The 19,870-nt window shown below is 44.0% G+C and overlaps 2 protein-coding genes across 2 annotated transcripts in view; both read right to left on the reverse strand.

The window, feature by feature from the left end:
* Nucleotides 1-1,619: 1,619 nt before the first annotated feature.
* foxg1a (forkhead box G1a) lies at nt 1,620-3,208 on the reverse strand. The gene is given in 4 exon segments (XM_070920855.1): nt 1,620-2,974; nt 2,977-3,045; nt 3,048-3,120; nt 3,122-3,208. Coding segments are annotated over 4 exon segments (1,584 nt in total).
* Nucleotides 3,209-14,354: 11,146 nt separating this feature from the next.
* sptbn5 (spectrin, beta, non-erythrocytic 5) overlaps nt 14,355-19,870 on the reverse strand; it is a 41,830-nt gene continuing 36,314 nt past the window's right edge. Inside the window, exons 72-79 of the mRNA XM_070920368.1 lie at nt 19,698-19,805; nt 18,627-19,613; nt 18,462-18,530; nt 17,860-17,943; nt 17,357-17,448; nt 16,862-16,978; nt 14,619-14,815; nt 14,355-14,506 (exon numbers count right to left, since the gene is read on the reverse strand). Coding sequence (XP_070776469.1) covers nt 14,355-14,506; nt 14,619-14,815; nt 16,862-16,978; nt 17,357-17,448; nt 17,860-17,943; nt 18,462-18,530; nt 18,627-19,613; nt 19,698-19,805 — 1,806 coding nt within the window. The remainder of the gene's footprint in view (nt 14,507-14,618; nt 14,816-16,861; nt 16,979-17,356; nt 17,449-17,859; nt 17,944-18,461; nt 18,531-18,626; nt 19,614-19,697; nt 19,806-19,870) is intronic.

A 19,870-nucleotide genomic window follows, 5' to 3' on the forward strand; every position in this document is an offset into this window, starting at 1 on the left:
TTTTTATGATTAAAACATTTTTTTCTTTTTTTAACTTCTGTAAGCGACAAACACGGGAATAAGAATAAGACCACAATAGTATCACAACCATGAAAAATTGTTTTTAGAGACGACAATTAAAGGACAATCATTCCAAGTAGTATTAGATAATGAGGCATTTTTTCTTCTGTCAAACAAACGGGTTTTTACATTGTTCTTCCTTTTCCAAAAGAAGGAAAACCCCAAATTCAAATTACAATTAGACATGTTCTCTTTCTTTTACTAATTATACAAAAAATAAACAAGAAGCGTGAACGTCCGTTTTTATCGGTGATCACGTTTACAGTCAAAGAAAGCACATCCAGCAAACGAGACATTCACGCTCAAAATTCAGCCTGGAAATCTGCAGTTTTCTACAAAGTTAAATTCAAATTTACGCTGTTTTCAACGCAGTTTGACATTTGATCTAAAACGAGGCGGATTAAGGCAAAATGCCTCCAGCTGCACCAACAAACATTCGTTGAAAAAATATTGAAATCGGCGCCACCAAACTCCATTCAAATTTTTGCTAATTTAAGAAAACAAAAAACTTCCATAAACTGCGATAAAAAATCTCGTTTAAATGGACATTTTCTGCAGTGAAGGAGGCATCGCTCCCCCCTTTATTCATTCATTCACTCATTCACTCATTCATTCATCCATTCATTCACGCATTAATTCCTACTACATCAGGCCTCTGTCAGCTGAATACTGACTCTAAATGTCCTAAAAACCGATTCTTTGGTCTATAAAAAGCACATTAACAGTTTTTAAACTGGGAAATGAATGAACGGAGAAACAGCCTCAGGACTTTAACGGCGGGAGCCGGAGTCGCTTTAAAAAAAACACATTTCACTGTATAGAAATTAAAAATAAAGAAAATTAGTGTTTAAATGTGTAAAATAAAATCATTCTCCGCCGCTTCTTTTCTAACCCGCATGATACCTGATAATACTGCAAACATGCGGGTAAAACCGGCTATTAGAGATATTATTATTATTACCTTTTTTTAAATCTCAAAATTAGACAAAACTATTTTAAATACACATTCTATAAAAGGTAATGCCTCCTCCAACAACAACAACAGAAAAGATCAGCTCTCATCATTCTCTCTGTTTTAGCTCAGATCACATTGCACGTCGCTGACTGACAGAACTATACAGAGACAAACCCCGGACACTTATAGGAACAGACATTATGTACACAGAAATTAAACTGCAGGAGAAGATGGAGCAGAAGAAGAAGAAGGAGAAGAAGAAGGAGAAGAAGAAGAAGAAGAAGAAGAAGAAGAAGAAGAAGAAGAAGCCATAATAATAATAATATTAAAAAATACCTGGAAACTTCAGGGCTGCTTTCTGTGAGTGTTTCTCTGCTGCTCTTTTTTGTTTTGCAGTTTTTAGTCTCTCCTCTTTTTTTCTATAGTCGGTAGTTTATAATAATTTTGTATTTTTTTTACAATGTAAATGTTCAGTGTAAAATGTTCAACTTACAGTTCCAGTCAGTTTAAGATTTTCACTCCTTCAGGGGGGAATGGGGAGGATGGATGATGGAGAGGGGAGGTAAGGTGGAGGGGTGAGGCTGGGGGTGAGGGTTTGGGGGTGTTAGTGTATAAGCGGGTTGGAGGTCGAACCCTGGTTTTGATGCGTAAAATAGTCAGACAAACCCCCGGAAAGTCCCGAGGAGAAGGCCGGCAGAGAGCCGGACAGGGCCGGCCTCAGAGAGTCACAGGTCAGCGAGGAGGAGGACGGAGCCTGCGGGGAATTGGAGGCCGAAGCCCGGGCGGCCTGCAAGGAGCCGCCGCTGGCGCCGGTCTGCGTGGTCATGGACGGGTGCGGGACGTGGGGGAAAAAGTAACTGGTCTGCCCGGCCAGCAGGTTGACCGAGCACGGGTTCAGGGAGTAAGTGGCCCCGGAGCAAGGCACGGAGAGGCCGCAGGGCACCGCCGAGGCCGCCAAGGCCGCTGCCGTCAGGTGGTGCGTCGCGTAGGGGAGATCCCCGCCGACCAGCCGGTCCATGCTGAGCCCGTTGGAGGACGGGAACGACGAGTGGTTGTTCCCCATGTTCTGGGTGAGCATGGTGCTGTAGGACATGGGGTGACCCGGGTAGCCCGAAGAGGTCCCGTTGTAGCCCAGGGCGCCGCTGGCCCGCGGGTGGTGCAGGGAGAGGAAGGGGGACATGGGCCAGTACAAGGAGCCGGCCCGGTCCATGAAGGTCAGCCCGGAGGTCAGCCGGGCTCCCCGTTTGAAGGCCAGCTTGGCCCGGGACGTGGTGGACCGCCGCCGGAGCTTCCCGGTGGTGCCGCCGATGAAGACGTCGTCGCTGCTGGGGTCCAGCATCCAATAGTTCCCCTTGCCCGGGTCGTCGTAGTGCCTCGGCACCTTGACGAAGCATTTATTCAAGCTGAGGTTGTGCCGGATGGAGTTCTGCCAGCCCTGCTTGTTCTCCCGGTAGTACGGGAAGTTTTTCATGATGAATTCATAAATGCCGTTGAGGGTGAGCCGCTTCTCCGGGCTCTGCCTGATGGCCATCATGATCAGCGCGTTGTAACTAAAAGGAGGTTTTTCGTACTTGCCGCTCTTCTTCTCCCCGTCCTTCCCTCCGGCGCCGCCGTCCCCGTCTTTCCCGTCCTTTTTCTCCTCCTGCTTCTCCTTCTCGTCCGGGCAGCTCTCCTGGCCCGAGGAGTCACTTTTAGGGTCCGCTTTGCCGTCCTGCTGCGCAGCCGGGAGAGGAGCTTTCTGTTCGGCTTCGTCCGTGCCGCCGGGCCGGTGGTGGTTCTGGTGGTGGTGGTTCTGGTGGTGATGCTGGTTCTGGTGGTTGTTGTTGTCGCTTTGCACGGCCTCAGGCACCAAACTGTTTATACTGAACGACGATTTAGGAATCATTTTCACCTCTTTGCGCTCTCCCATATCCAACATCACCGGCAATGAGGGGGGAAAATGGCAACGACCAAAAGCGACGAACACAGCTGGGTTTCAATCTGTCCTGTCTCTGCCTGCGAACCAGGACGGGAAGGAAGGAAGGGGGGAACGATAGGAAGAAAGAAAGTATAGCCCAACAAACTATTTCATGTTCGGTTTGGGGAGAAAAAAGGAAACACACACACACAACACACATGTACACACACATCGATAGGAGACAGATAGCTGCAATTAATTAGGGAGCCACAGCCACTAAAGCAAGTAAAAAACATTGGTTGGACCTTTCCAGTCCTCAGCCAACCAGGGGAACATTAGTATTAAATATTAAGGCGTCCTCTGCGCTTTCAGCCAATCATGACGCACAGGGAAACACACACATCCACCAATGGCGTGCCCGCTGCAAAAGATACCAAACCCGAAGAGTCTTTTCATGTCTTATTGAGTCTTAAACAATCCGAATTTGATCAAAATGAAACAGAAAATCTGACAGATTATATTTGAATTTTTATTGTTTCTAAAGCGAATCGTTTGTTTGGTGAGTTGTGATGATTTCTGTGCATTTTTATGTTGAAACTAGTGGCTCCAGCTCACATTTTAGTCTCCTTTTAAAACCCAAACACTTGATTTGTAAAATGAAGTCAGCTTTATTTGAAAGTGTATATTAGTTTTTACCTAATTCTGTGTTTTTTTCAAATCTTTTCTGAAGAGAAATCAGACTTTCATTGCGTCTTTCACGCCCAAATGACTCGCCAACACGGACACTTTTTGCAGCGTCGAAAACACACTCACCCCTATCAACACCCGTCTGCCTTCGCCTCACCCCTCCCCTCTCCCATTCTCTCCCCCACCTAAACTAAAACCGTCGCTGGAAAACACACACCGTGCGTGCGTACACCCAAATCCCCGCCGCTCCTCATATTTACACTCAAATATTTTCCCCTTCGGCGTCTTCAGAACTGTTTGCATCCAGACTCGGAGGGAAAATAAACCGAGGAGAGGGGATCCGGAGGGCACGCGGACACGGTCAGGACACGCGGAGGTGATTGCAGCAGACTGAGAGGCCACGAGCTGTTTCTCCGAGGCCGGTTCTCTGTGCGTAAAATGTGCGTAAAATGTGCGTAAAAAGTGCGCCGTGGAGGCGTAAACACGGTGCCGTGTCAGGCTGCTGCTTCCAGGAAGGTTCGTTAGTTTCCTCCCGGCGGCTTCACGGTGGAGGAGAATCTGCCAGCAGCACGCGGGGAAGTGGAGGCAGAAACACTGAACAGGCCGCCGGAGGAGCGCGCGGAGGTTCTAAAACTGAAATGTTTCACTGATATTTATTAAATATTATTCATAACCTCTGAAGGATGATTACAACACGTTTCCAACAGGATTTATTTCACTTAATATAATTATTCATTAAAATACTTCCACTACTACTGTGGCTGCTGGTACTGGTTCCAGTACTAGTACCACGTACTACTGCGAGTACTCTACTCCTTCATTTACTGCTGCATGATGAATACTGAGGGTGAGACGTTGAGGTTGTTACTGGGCATGTTGGGTTTTATTGACCTGATGGGAGTCACTACTGCATATACTACTATACTGCGTGTACTACTCACACTACTCACACCACACCGTCTACATAAGGAAACAATTATTAGTATTAACTGCTGCTAATAACACTAGTTGTTTTTACCTCGTGACCACGAGACTGTAAACACGTGACCACAAATAATAAACACATTAGACTGATGATACAAAATGTGTTCATTTGTTTCCTTAATGATATTAAGGAAACATAAAATATTATCTTTAGTACAACTACTACTGATACTACAACTAAAACTGCACTAGTTACGATGATGTGTAGTATTACTATACTGCTATACTACATTTATACTGCTGACACAGTACTGCTGCTGGAATTCCTCCTACTGTTGTTATTATCAGACTACTAATATCAGTACCACTAATTCCGATTGCTGATAGTATTGTTGCTCCGTCTGAACTGATCATGTTGTCTGAAGCAGATTATTAACACAACGCCTGAACTCTTCATGTCCACCTTAAAGACAGTGACCCCGCGACAGTTTTAAGGCGGACTGAGAGCTGCAGAGCGACTTCAGAGAAACACTGAATCATCAGAAAACAAACTAAAGTGTCTGTTTCTGTTTCTGATGTGAATCCGGATCCAACAAGAGAAGAAAAGAGTTTATGTGAGTAAATGAGACACTTTTAAAATGCATCAGTCAAGAAGAAGAAGAAGAAGAAGAAGAAGAAGAAGAGAAGAGAAGAGAAGAAGAAGAAGAAGAAGAAGAAGAAGAAGAAGAAGAGAAGAAGAAGAAGAAGAAGAAGAAGAAGAGAAGAGAAGAAGAAGAAGAAGAAGAAGAGAAGAAGAAGAAGTGAGTCACAAGCAGCAACAGCTTACAGCTAAACAAGGTGTTTATTTCCGTTTGGAAGTTTCTGATGAAACTGAGTCTCAACATGAACCGCAGATGACTGCGGGTTTGTTGCGGTGCAGAAACAGAAAAGATCTGTTTTCACGCAAAAATAAAACTGCAAATGAATTCCTCCATTTCTTTTGGTTTGTTTGAAGGTTTCTGACTGTTTGGTCCTTTATTGCTCTTTCTTTCTTTGTTTGGGGCTTTTTGCTAAAAGTGAAGATTTATTCCCACATTTTTATTATTTTGTCATTTCTAAATGACTGAAGAGAGAAAGATGAGCTACAAACAAAATACTTCTAAAAATGCAAAACTAAGTGAGCAGAGATTTATTTAAAAAAACAAACAGTTATTATAGTGTATTATTAGGCTGACTACTAAGACAATAATAATAATAATTGAGAAGAAATCACACGGTCCACTTACTGACTCGAAAAAACACAGCAAGTCATGACGACTTCTGTTTTTGTCAAACTGTTATTTTAAGACTGAACCTTCAAACTTAACAATAATAATAATATTATTATTAATAATAATAATAATAATAATAATAATAAGATTCAGTGTGTATTGAAGCCTAATTTATTTGGGGAATATTGTGTGATTTTTGTCGTGCTTTTATTTTGACGGGGTAGTTCATCTGGATGATTGTTTGTCAGATTCTCTGACACTCCGTGAACTAAACATACTGCTTGTTTGTTGTTGTTGTTGTTGTTGTTGTTGTTAGTTTGCTCACAGAAGCTGAGGATGTGAGCGCAGTTTGGACCGTTCACCGGCTCCGTTCTGCTGCGCGTGCGCGCGTGTGTTTATGTGTTGAGGTAAATTCTTGCTTGTGTCTGTCGAGCTGTGAGCCTGCAGCATCCAAACAGGACTGGGGGGGTGGGGGGGGGGCACTCATCCAGCCTGGGAAGTGAAGCGTCTGTTGCAGGTTTCTTGATTTTAAGAAACATCGGATTCAACCTTTAAAACACAGCCAGCAGGTGGATTCATCAGAGAGTGCAGAGAGGAGGCTTCTCTGGTCGCCTGCAATAAAAAGATGTGGACACACATTTCACTAAAAACAAACCAGAATGGGTTTGTTTTCTTCAGAATATTAAAACGTTGAAATTGGCAGCATTAAAGTCTGAGACGTGGTCGGGAGAGGCCGCCTGTAGCCTCTTTTGTTGGCCAAGTATCAACAAATGTGCAGTGTGACCTATGAGAGTGAGTTTGACTTGCTTCTATCAAGTAACAACTGGCACTTCAAGTCAAACCAAACTCCATTCATTTTCTTCTGAATTTTAGAACACGCTTAAAAGCTCAAATATGCAGTTTGGAGGGTGAGGGAAACGTTGACCCGTGCCTCTTTTGTCAATCAGATAACAACTGCGATTTCAAATCTGCCCAAACCAGACTCTGTTCATTTAATACTGAATTGTACAACACATTTAAATGCTAAAATGTGTAGTGTGAAGCATGAGAGATGGAGATGTTGACAACTGGGTATTCAAATCAAACCAGACCAGACTCTATTCATTTTTTCTGATATATTTAAATGCTCAAATTTGCAGTGACAAGGATCAGAGAGAGAGGTTGACTCTTCTTGCCTCTTTGTTTGTTGGTGAACTTCCACCTGGGACTTTAAAGCAAACCAGGCCAGACTCATTTCATTTTCTCCTGAATTTTAGAGCACAATTTAAACATTTGAATTTCCTCAGGAAAAAAAGGTCAAACAAATAAAAAGAAGAAACCTTAAAATTACATATTTGTCTGAACTGTTTGTAATTACAAAAATCTGCTGAAACACAAATAAGTTTTGAAATAAACTTTCTTATTAAAGTGATGAAATCACCAGCTGCTTTTACAATATGAGCCAGTTATTTAAATCTGTAAGGAAATGATGTATATTTACAGCAACCAGATGTTCATTAAGACGACACATTTAATCCAGTTTATTGAAAGATTTAAACATTTTTATTTGACACAATAATGCAGAACATATACTGTATACTTTAATCTGGATTTAATGTCAATTTATACTTTATATAAAATGGATTTATTGACTGTTCTAAAAACAAAAAGGTAATTATCACCATGAAAATGTTTTTATGTGATATATTTGTGTTTTAGTGGAACAGAGAGATGATTTTTAAATTTAATCAGAGAAAGAAACATGAGGGTGACCTCTGACCTCCGTCATAATTAACAACTCAACTCGCAGAAGATTAATTCTGTTCATGGATTTTATCGGAACATCTGTCTTCATTCAGCCCGTCAGTTTTACACCAACTGGTGATAATTTTAGCTGCGATATTTCATCAACCTGAACACTGTTTTCAGATCAGATTCCTCCACAGCAGGAAAACGTTTAAAGTTCAGAGTTTTGGTTTGTGACAGAAATGTTTGTTTTCACTTTGCAGAATATCAAACAGAACCACAGGAAGATGTTTTATTCAGGAGTAATCAATAGTGACTGATCAGGAGAGAGCTGATCAGGAGGCAGTTAGAAAGTGGAGAACGTCAAACCTGACAAAGCAAAGGTTCCAGTGGCCTTTACAGGGGTTCCTCAAGAGCTTAAGGGGGTTTGTTAGGGGGTTCTAGGAGTTCAACCGGTTTCAGGGGTTCTGAAACCAAATCTAATGATTATTATATTAATGGGTTCCTGTGGTTCTTTAACAGGTTCCAGCGGCCATTAAGGGGTACCATAGGTGCTTAAGGAGGTGGTTCTGACTCTTAACGGGGTTCGTTGTCAGATCCAGGGGTTTTAAGAATGTCCTAAGATAACTTAGGGGGGACATTGAGGTTATTAAGGCGGTTTCAGAAGCACTTTTGGGTTTTTTGGGTTCTTAAGGAACTTCCACTGGGTCTTAACACGGTTCAGTTTCAGGGGGGTCCTTAAGCGTTCTAGCTGCTCTTAAAAGGGTTCCTTGAGTTCTTGAGGAGGTTCCGCTGGTTCCTAATGAGGGTTGTAAGGGGTCAAGGGGTTCTTGAGGGTATTCCAGGGTTACTGAAGAGGAAGCTCTGGCTTCTTGATGGGGTCTAGGTCCTGTTGTTCTTAATGGGGTTCCAGTAGCCCTTGAATGGTTCTCAAGTATGATCCAGAGGGTTTTCTTAAAGGGGTCTAGGGGTTGTTAAGGGGGATCCTGTGGTTCATAAAGGGGTCCAAGCAGCTCTGAAGGTATTCCTCTGGTCCTCACATAAGTTCCCCTGTTTTTTTAAGTCTTCATAAACGGGTATTTCTAAGATTTCTTAAGGGGCTTAAGTGGGTTCTTGTTTTGGCTTCTTGTTTTGGGTTCTTTTAAGGGGCCTTCAGGGAATCCGTTTTGTCATGTACACCCAAACTGTTCTTCAAGTTGATTTCAGAAACCAGAACCTTCATCCTGCCTTCACCTGTGACCTCTGAACCCTGTTCGGTCCTGCCTGAGGAGGTCAAGAAGGAATGAAGGGTGGAGGAATGAAGGGTGGATGTTGGATGTTGCAGAGTGGATGTAGGATGTTGGAGGGTGGATGCTGGAGGGTGGAGGTTGCTGGTTGGATGTTGCAGGGTGGATGTAGGATGTTGCAGGGTGGATGCTGGAGGGTGGAGGTTGGATATTGCAGGGTGGATGTTGGATGCTGGAGGGTGGAGGTTGCTAGTTGGATGTTGCAGGGTGGATGCTGGATGTTGCAGGGTGGATGCTGGAGGCTGGATGTCAGGGTGGATGTTGCAGGGTAGAGGCTGGAGGGTGGATGCTGGGTGTTAGGGTGGATGCTGGAGGGTGGATGCTGGATGTTGCTGGGTGGATGTTGGATGTTGCGGGGTGGATGCTGGAGGCTGGATGTTGCAGGGTGGATGCTGGAGGCTGGATGTTGGATGTTGCAGGGTGGATGCTGGATGTTGCAGGGTGGATGTTGGATGTTGCGGGGTGGATGCTGGAGGCTGGATGCTGGATGTTGCAGGGTGGATGCTTGATGTTGCAGGGTGGATGCTGGAGGCTGGGTGTTAGGGTGGATGTTGGATGTTGCAGGGTAGAGGCTGGAGGGTGGAGGCTGGGTGTTAGGGTGGATGCTGGATGTTGCAGGGTGGATGTTGGATGCTGGATGTTGGATGTTGCAGGGTAGAGGCTGGAGGGTGGAGGCTGGGTGTTAGGGTGGATGCTGGATGTTGCAGGGTGGATGTTGGATGTTGCGGGGTGGATGCTGGAGGCTGGATGCTTGATGTTGCAGGGTGGATGCTGGAGGCTGGGTGTTAGGGTGGATGTTGGATGTTGCAGGGTGGATGTTGGATGCTGGATGTTGGATGTTGCAGGGTAGAGGCTGGAGGGTGGAGGCTGGGTCTTAGGGTGGATGCTGGAGGCTGGGTGTTAGGGTGGATGCTGGATGTTGCAGGGTGGATGTTGCAGGGTGGATGTTGGATGCTGGATGTTGGATGTTGCAGGGTAGAGGCTGGAGGGTGGATGCTGGAGGGTGGATGCTGGAGGGTGGAGGCTGGATGAAGAAGGTTTCTTCCTTCAGTCTGAATGTTTGAACACATGGATGCTGAGTGATCTCTCAGCACTCCGGCTGCTTGTCAGCAGCTTCAGTATTATCAGTATTATTATTATTAGTATTATCAGTATTATTAGTATTATCAGTATTATGATTATTATTAGTATTATAAGTATTATGATTATTATCAGTATTATTATTATTATCAGTATTATAAGTATTATTAGTATTATAAGTATTATCAGTATTATAAGTATTATTAGTATTATAAGTATTATGATTATTATCAGTATTATTATTATTATCAGTATTATTAGTATTATAAGTATTATCAGTATTATTAGTATTATCAGTATTATTATTATTATAAGTATTATTATTATTATTGGCTTTAAGGCTCAGAAGGAAAGTTGTGAGATAATAAATGAGGGCTCAACAGCAGAGAGAGAAGAAGACGGCTGAGGAGGACAGAGGGCGCCCCCCAGCGGCGGAAACAGGAACTGGACCGATACAAAGCCCCCCCCCGCAGCCTTTTCCAGTCGGATCGATTTATTTGAAGGTTTCATCTCTGATCGACTGGTGATTCGGTCTGAACAGCTGCAGGGTTTCATTTGTCCTGCAGGGATCAAAGACACAAGAAGACGCTTGTTTTCAGCTTGTGACAGGTGTTTACCTGTTGTTGTGACGTCGAAATAAAACCAGTATAAAGGTGTAGAAACCAGCTCAAACTGGTCTGAAGAATGAACAGTGAGAGCGTGAAAGGAGCGAGATGAAGGCCTGAATAAACACTGACGTCATTTCACCGTATTTCTGCCGTAACGTTTCTTTGTTATGAAGCAAATGATTCAAAGTATTCAAACTAAAATTACGTCTGAACAGAAACAAAACTGTGAACTCATAAAGTTTAAAATGACAACAGTTCAGTCTTTAATGTGTCCGTTAAAGACGTGAAGCTGCAAACTCACATTATATCAACGGTTCTGTTGTTTGTTCTTTTTATTCTCCACACATGAAGAAGAAATATAATAAATATATATATATATATATTATTATTATTATTATTATTCCTGAATGAGCATTTCAAACACACGGAGTCTCCCGGAGAAGCTCACTGAGAAACATTTGTTTTAAGGTGAAAAAGAAACACAATATAATGTTGGTCTAAGTGTCGTTTTATTTCTCTGCAGAGGTCGAAAACTAATTAATTAATTAATGAATGAATTGAGTAATTAATGAATACATTAATATTCTTCTGCAGCAGAGTGGAGAGGAAGCAGCTGAAGCTTCAGTCTGCAGAAACTAATGTAAATGAACAGAAAAGTGTCCGTCTGCCCAGTGGTGCGGTGAGACGGCTGACTGGTTATGGAAGAGGTTAAACTGGGTTTGGTGGGCAGCGGGAGACAGACAGGTCGGTCTCTGAGCTCCTGCTGCTTCTCTTCTCTGTCTCCGTGAGCTGAATGTCGAAGCGGGAATCAGACGGAGGCCTGGAGGGACAAAAAGATGTCCAACACAGCAAAGAAACAACGGAGACAGCGAAGCTGCTGCTTGTTGATATTCTGGAGCTAAAATACAAGAATGCAAAACATCCAGTGAGACAGATGAAAGCTGTCAGGTGTCTGAATTAAACCTTTCATTTCCACTTAAATGTGCACTAGATAACATGAATGCAGCTCAGAGGTTATTTAAGGGAGAATATAAGACTTTATTTTCATCATGTATTCAGAATCCAAACTGATGTTTCCTGATGGGACCAGATCTCTTTAATATTATGAGCGTTTTTACTGTTTCCTTCATTGGACACTTTACAGTCCTCTCTGTGCAGGAAAGCGACATTTATTCATCATTTAAAAATGAAAATGATGTTTGCAAGGAAAAGAAAACACATAATATTACAATAATAGACATATTTCTACAGTAGCCTGATAAACGCAGTCGGCTCAGACAGATTTGGATCATTTCTCGGAACCTCGTTTTATTTGAATCGTCGCATTGAAATCTTTTTTGTTGAAATTTCTTGAATTGAGTTTATTATATTTCTGCTGTCGTTGCTCCTGAACAGACTTTGTGTTTGTTTCAGGGGTTAAAACCGTTGTGACACTGATTCTGCATCTTTAAACTTCATCTGTGAATCTCTAATCTGAATTAACAAACAGCTCCAGCAGTGAAAACATGGGTTCCTGAAGCAGAAGCGGGACCTGAGAGGGACGCAGTCAGAGAGAAGGTCCTGCTGTCCTGCTGCACAAAAACAAGCAGGGGAATCATTAGCGGTGTTGGCGCCGCAGGGTTAATGGTTCAATCAATGTCAAGCGCAGAAAATAAACTTCTGAACCGGACAATCTGCCGGCTGGAGCCCGCAGACTCAAACTGAGAGCCCCGAGAGGCGGAGAGGAGGCCCATTACTGCACCGACAGCGACGCCGTGAGGCGGAGAGGAGGAATTACACCTGTCTCACCACTGACTCCACAGACCGGAGGAGGAGCAAGTATTCAGGTGCTGCAGTAAAAGTACTGTCTTACTACTACTACTACTACTACTACTACCTACTTTTCTGTCACTACTCATTATTACCGTAAAACACGCACCAGATAAAACAAGCAGAGACCCTCCTTTGGTTGGTCTCAGGGCTCACAAGTGGACACGGCTTAGGTTGAAGGGTCACAAGGTCGGGAACCAATGACCTGAAGATCTGAACAGGAAACAGCCAGAAGGTCGTTGAGTATTCAGGCTTGTGGTATAAATACAGCTACGGTAACCCAGAGGGACAAACATGCGTCAGTCACCTCCTGCACTCCTATAACAGTTTAGTCGAGTAAGTTGAACAATAAGTTAAGCAGTAAGTTGAACATATATATTATTTGGTAACATATAAACGCGGTCGAGTCGGTGGAGCAGGTGAGAGCTTCCGTCAGTGTTGGATGAGGCTATTTCCTGGAGGCAGGACGTACCAGCGCCGACCCGCTACAAACCCAACTTGGAAAAAGAAGCTTGTGCGTGAAGGTTAAACTGTTCATGTAAATATAAGACGACCAACACTCAACCCTCTCAGCTCCAAGAGTTGACCTTTGACCTCAGCATCACTGACTGGAAGACGAACCTCTGGATCAATGAATCAATACATGGATGGTGTTTGCACATGTTGCCACACAACTCGCTCAGATCTCCTCTGAGAGGAAGGAGGAGGAGGAGGAGGAGGAGGAGCAGGAAGTCGACGATGAAACGTGGAAATATTTAATTAAAACATTCAGTGAGATTCAATCAAATGAATGAGTTTTGTTCATCTATGAAACTCTAGTTTTAACAATATGTATCAATACATGGACCACAGAGCAGGAGTCAATACAATGAATGAGATTATTAGTTAATACAGAAGCTTCAGTCTAAAACTCTGAATATCTGATCGGAAACAACAGATAAACGATGACGTCACATGTTTATGATGTTTATGATTCATATCAACTGGAGTCAGTTTGTCTCAATGACTCTCAGACACTTCAACTGACTTTAATTTCCCAAACTGAATAAGTGTTTGAACTCCTGATTTCTCTCAACAGTCTTAATCTGACTCATTATCTTTAATGATTGACTTATTGATCTGATTGAATGGAGAGAGGATGAGTGTGAAGATGTTTGGATTTGTTGCTCATTAATAAATAAATGGAGTTCATTTCCAGAAACACTGAGCCAAAGTTCATCTTTTAAAATCACTAAAACACGGCGCGTCATCCCGTTAAGGTTTTATCTCCATGAGCCTTTTCTGCTCCTAAATGTGCCAAATTTGTTTGAATTGATTTGCTGTCGATCATTTTCAAAGGTGGAGATCTTCAGGAGCAAAACTCTTCACACTGTTTTAGATGAGACACACGAGCAGACTCTCACTCGAGGTGGTGTGAAGAGATTCTTCATCAGTGACCTGCAGCCGGTTTCACAGACAGACTGAAAACTGCTCAGCTCTGGAAGAATCCAACAGTTTACTCAGAGTGTAACGATACCAACAGCTTCCAGCGGTGGACTGCAGACCTGCTGTATATCTGTATATGTCCGACAGGTTACCATGGAAACACTGGTCAGCAGGCGTCACTGACTGTCACCGTGGAAACACCGGTCAGCAGGTGTCACTGACAACGCAGCGAGGGCGCTTCATTTAAACGGGAACGTCGGTGCGTTGAACACCCTGTTGTGTCACTCAAGCGTTGAAACTACGGCAGCTGAGAAGGACATTCTTTGCGTTCTTTTCAAACAAGGCACGTCGCTGCTGATTGGGTCACACCTGTTGACTGTCACCATCGCTCATTTTTAGTCACCTTTACTCTCTGAGGCACTTTGTGAACATGTCAAATAAAAGCACTTTGTCAGTAAAACTATTTCTACTTGGCATCTGATAAGACTTTTATGTCGCCTCCTCTAGCGTCATGTCTGGAAATTGTGTCCCTGTTTTCAGTGGTAAACCTTATTATTCCAACATCAACGTCCAGTGGCTGCGTCACCTGCACCATTTGGCTTCCCAGAATGAATGGACTGCCTGGTGAGGAGGAGAGTCAACGAAGCTCTACTTCTTTGAGAAAAACTTCCTGAAGACGCTCCTCCTCGACTTGTCTTTGTTGTCGTCTGTTACCTGGGGGGTCACAGTGGGGGGGTCCTGGGTGTCAGGGGGTGGAGGAGGAGGCACTGAAGGGGGCTGGTTTTGAAGGCTCTGTGTACCTGCAGTGCAATAAATCACTATCAGACCAAATATCCACACAGATTCATTCTCATGCTCACTGATGACCGGGTCGTTAGCATTGAACAACAAGCTAACATGCAGTCGTTTCACCTGTGGTCCTGACCTCCCCTTCCTCAGGGTAGCTGTGTTTGTTGTAGTATGTGTGGGGGGGTTTGGGAGGAGGTTGCCCCTCTGAGGATGACTGTCTCTCAAGGCTCTCAGGTCTCCTGTCGAGTGGTTTAGTCGGGGCCGAATCCTCCGGAGCCTCGGCCAACTTCTCCAAACTCAGGTTGACTGATGACGCTCTCCTGAACAACAAGCTGATGTTAGCATTTGTAGTATTTGACGTGAGTCCTCATCCCTCGACTTTGGCTTTTAATGAGATTTATTGAAATCTTGTTGACCGTTTTCTGTCTATTTTCAGAAAGAAGAGAAGATGGATATCAGTTTCATCTCTGTCCGTCCAGTACAGTACCGCTAGCTTAGCTCAAAGTTACTTTAACAGACTTCAGTTGCTAATGAGCAAAGTCTTGTTAGCTAAAAAGCCAATGTTATCTTACCTGCTAGCTAACTAGAAACTGGGGGATATGTTAAGAGAGAAAATGTATGGAAAAACAATGAAATGTGTCTATGACCTGGTTAGCCTAACTTAGCACAAAGACTGGAAGGAGGGGGAAATTGGTGGCCTAGCTACATAATAAGAGAAAATCCTCCTTGCAACAGTTCCAAAGCTGCCTGATTTAAATGTTGTATCTTGTTAGCTAACAAGCAAGTCACCAGTCCATCCTGTAGCCGGCTGGTTGAGTTAGGGCTCAAACTAGCCGACTACGAGCTCAGGACTTCAGAGATGCTGCAGTCACTGCAGTTGTTGGTCAACAAATAGCTCCAATGCTAACGCTGCTAAAGCCAAAATGGCTCCTTTTGACATTTCTATTTCCACACCTGTTAATAAACATATCTGTCCTGCAGAAATCATTTTATCAGTGTTTTGTATGACTGCATTAGTCATGTTGCCTCTGCAGTACTGTGTATTTCATCTCCATGCTGCAAACTAAACCAGATGTAATGCATGACAGCTGAATAGACCCACGGCTGTGTCCCGTGCCACCGTGTGTTTTTCCACCATTGTGTACCCGCTGAATGTAATTCACCTTGTCAAAGTATCTCATTAAAGAAAAATCCTGCTGGTAGGGAGTTTCATTTCTTTGGCGTCTCACCCACCTGAGGGGGCCGATGTCCCCACAGTGCACAGTGTGAACAGGTAGATGTGAAAGTCAAAGTCAAATTACCTGATGCTGTTTGAAGGAAACCACTTCAGCCTGAAACTCCATCAAAACACTTACTGACAGACTTCCTGTTTGACTCCAAACCCAAAACCAGCCACGAACGCTTTTGAATCAACGGCAGTCATTTTATTTCAGAAAATCATTCTGATCAGTAAAATCATTCAGACCAGGAGCAGTTCAACCAGCGCAGGAGGGATCAGGCCACGGATAACAATCACAGCAAGGCCAAAATATTAATGCATCAAAAATCAATGTTTTCTGAGTACCGATCAAAATCCTGCTCGCAGCGCATCAAAGACTGTCAAGTCCTTAAATTGGCAGTGAATTATTCTTTGATCAAATATTCCCTAATCTACATTATTTTGTTGATTTTATAGTAATGTGAAATCTACTTCCTGTACAGCTGTTTGTTGTGTTAAAACACGAAACAGAAACAAACTTTGGATTTTCTTTCCCTCAAGCGTCCATTTTCAAAAGAGGCATGAATGAGGACTTTGACATTTTTAAGAACGCATAACACACATAAGACCTCATTTATGTGCTTTTATAATGTTGTTCATTATTTTTTGCCACTTTTTAAATGTGTGTATATGATTGCTTGTGCTGTATGTCGGTGAAGGCGTTGAAACGTGTCAGCTTGATGATAAAGTTACAACAGGTGTTGCTGGAGTTTTGACCCTGAATGCACCTGAGAAGTCCGACAGTTTGTTCATTAAAATGTTGAGGTTTTAACTATCTATGAAAAGGCATTTTAGTCTGCTCACGTGACACTGCAGAACAAGTCTGAGCAGGTCTGACAGACTGGCCCTGAACCTGAGACACACGACATCTGATCAGCACACTGGAAGGATTCATATATATATAATCATATATATATATAATCTGCTTACGCCTTACAAACGAGTCTTGATCTCACGCATCTTTTTCCACTGACTCTAAACTTCACTTTCTGTCTCGACACACCTCGAGGGATCAGAATGAGGTTTAGGTTAAGACAAGACAAAGCAGTATGTCTGAGTGGGTTCTCTCAGGACCAGTATCAAGCACAACATGAATCTGTCTGCTCACCCGGAGTCGTCAGAGTCGCTGCTGGCAGATTCACTGCAGCTCTGGAGCTTCTTCATCCAGAGCAGCTGGAGGTCTCTGCTGGACGCTGCGAACAGATACTGACTGCCGTCCTCCAGTCTGAGATACACAAACAACACACACAGTCAACAACAACAACAACACTGTACATTTATTTACAGAAACACATCACCTAACCTGTCTTAGCACAGCATGTTGTGTGGCTTTTATATTAAGTTCCCAAATATATCAAAACTTCAGACATCTATATTTTAATAATAATGCAGCTATAAAAACATGCAGTCTGTTTGAATATTTCATTCAGTGTAAACACATCATACATCTCCCATAATTTGCTGGAATATATATTTCACATATCGTCATACAGAATGAAAACATGATGTCTAACTTCAAAGCCACCTGAGGGAAAATGAAAGGTCAACTCGTCTTCATCCAGTGAAGCTGTAAAGAGTCAGCGGTGTGAACGTGATCACTCACATCAGTTTGAACGTGTTCTCCTTCCTCCTGAAGTAAACGTTCTCCCTGCAAACTGCTCCAACCATGTTGATAGGAGGCCACCTAGAGGCCCTCTGTGGAAACACAACACACACACACGTTTCCACTCACTATTTCATTAATGACATTATTAAAGTGTGACTTGTGGCAGAAGATGAGTCTTTCTGTCAACACGTGAAGAATTAATAGAGATACAGAAGCAGCTTGTTTCACTGCTGTACGTCACGTCAACTAAAGAATAATATGATGACTGACGACGTCTGGAGCTTCAAACGTCTCTGCTGCTTCAGAAAGATTCACTCAGTATTTAAAGTTTAGCAGCTGAACTCTGTGATCAGTGATTAGTGGGAGAAGAAGAGAATAATACAGGAACATAAATATGAGAATGTTTCCTCCTGATACCAAGTAATAATGTAATTTACACAAATATCAACCATTCAACAGTGACACGGGGTCTAAACCAGTGAACCAGTGTTTTGTCGTACCTCTGCAGCAGCTGCTCTGTCTCTGAACAGGCTAAGCGTCTCTCCTCCCAGGACAGCGAACACCTCCTCCCAGTGCTCCAGACCCTGCAGCAGCAGCCAATCACAGAGAGACAAGACACACCGTCAGCCATGTTGGAGGTAAGGTTTGTAAAGCCCACACTCAGCATGATGTTGATGAACATGAGCATTAGCATGAACCCAAAGACATGACATTGGGATGACGTCATACATTTTTCACATAGAAAATCTTTGAGAGACATTTGAGGTTCGGTGTCTTGCTCAAGAACACTTCTACCTGTTCGCTCACGTTTTCTTCAGACTATCGAATAACTTATTATTATTTATTGTGACTTGTGTATGAATACCAAAGAAAAATCCTTGTATATGAAAACCTACTTGCCAATAAACTGATTTCTGATTCTGGAGTTCAAGGACGGAACTGCCAACCTTGTGAAGAACAGCTGACCAGCTCTATTTAAGTGACAGCCTCTTGTCTCTGTATGTTTATTAAGTTTCAGGATGAAAGCTACATTTTTCCACTGACTCCATATGTGATCACATTCAGTCTGAGCACCTTCAGAAAACTCTCCGTCCTGTCTCACCTTGTTTCCTCCTTGTTTCAGTTTGATCTCCAGCATCCCCTCCATTCTGATTGGCTGCGCTGCGGTTACCTGACAACACCACAGGTGAGAGAGAGAGCAGCTGCCGATCAGTTTCCAATAATCATAAAGTCACGACAGTTCATTTCACTTGAGTGACAGTTTTACCTCCGGTGTGGAGCTGCGGAGGCCGGGTCCTTCATCTGGTACATCTTCTAACTTCCTCTGTCGCTGTGCGGGAGACGGAGGCAGCTCGCGTGTTGGAGGAGCAAGGTCAGCTGATTCAGTATCCTCCTCTGTGATTGGTGCAGCGGTCGGGGAGTCAGGTGGTGTAACCTGTTCAGCAGCAGGTGGAGTTGGAGAATCAGGAAGATCAGGCTGCTCGCTGATCTGAGAGTCCTGGTTGTGGAGTCGTTTCCTCGTTGAAGGCGTTGGTGGTTCAGAGGACCTCTCTGCGACTGGTGGAGGTGGCGGTTCAGTGGGAGCAACAAGCTCTCTGATTAGTGGAGGTGGGTCAGGTGGTGTACTGGGCTTCTCGGGTCCCAACGCCCGCTCTGTAGAGGAGATTCTGGGCTTTGGAGCCAGAGGAGGTTTGGATCTGGGACGACAGTCTACCTCAGGAGTCTCTTCAGATGAAAAAGAAACTGAGGTCTGAGGGGACGAGGGAGGTTTGGGGGAGGAGGGTGGAGGTGATTCTGGGTGTTTTGGTGAGGAGGAGTCAGCTCTGAGGGGAGTGCCAGGCGTCATGTTTGAGTGGCTGGTTTGAAGTCTCCAGGGCTTCACAGTCAGGCTGGAGCTGGGACTACCAGGAGGACTGTTGGCCTCTTCTTCCAACGCCCGTCTCTGAGCCTTCCTGCTGGAGCGCCTCCTCAGGTCTGACTCCAGGTGGAGAGACGGGCTGGGCGGGGTGCTAGCAGAGGTTGTGAGACCGGTCGCCCCCCAAGTAACGTCTGTTTTCTTGTCTAGCAGGGATGATCTGATTGTTCTGTCCGTCCTCCGGCCACTGCTGACTCGGCGGATGACGTCTCTAGAGGAGGGGATCCGCGGGGTCTTTGGATCCGACGGTTTACTCCTGAGGGATGAAACTCTGACTGGAGGTTTTCTGTCCTCAGGGTCCATGTTCTCATTTCCATGCAGACCCAGTCTCTGCTCCCTCTGAGAAGAAAAAGAAAACATTAAGATTTAAGAGAGTGTGTTTCAGTCTTCAAGTTACCTCCATTCTTTTTTGTACCAACCAACCTGCGTTTTCTTCTTCTGCAGTGTGATGAAGCGGTCGCTCTGGGCCTGGATCATTGCCTCCAAGTCCTCCTGCCTCTTCAGGAGCTCCATAACATCAGACACAGAGTCCTGGAGGAACCAGAAGAACGGCCATGTTTTAGTACAGAAAGCTTTAGATGACAACATGGTCTGAA

The sequence above is a fragment of the Enoplosus armatus genome, chromosome 15 (assembly GCF_043641665.1).
Source record: "Enoplosus armatus isolate fEnoArm2 chromosome 15, fEnoArm2.hap1, whole genome shotgun sequence".
NCBI lineage: Eukaryota > Metazoa > Chordata > Actinopteri > Centrarchiformes > Enoplosidae > Enoplosus > Enoplosus armatus.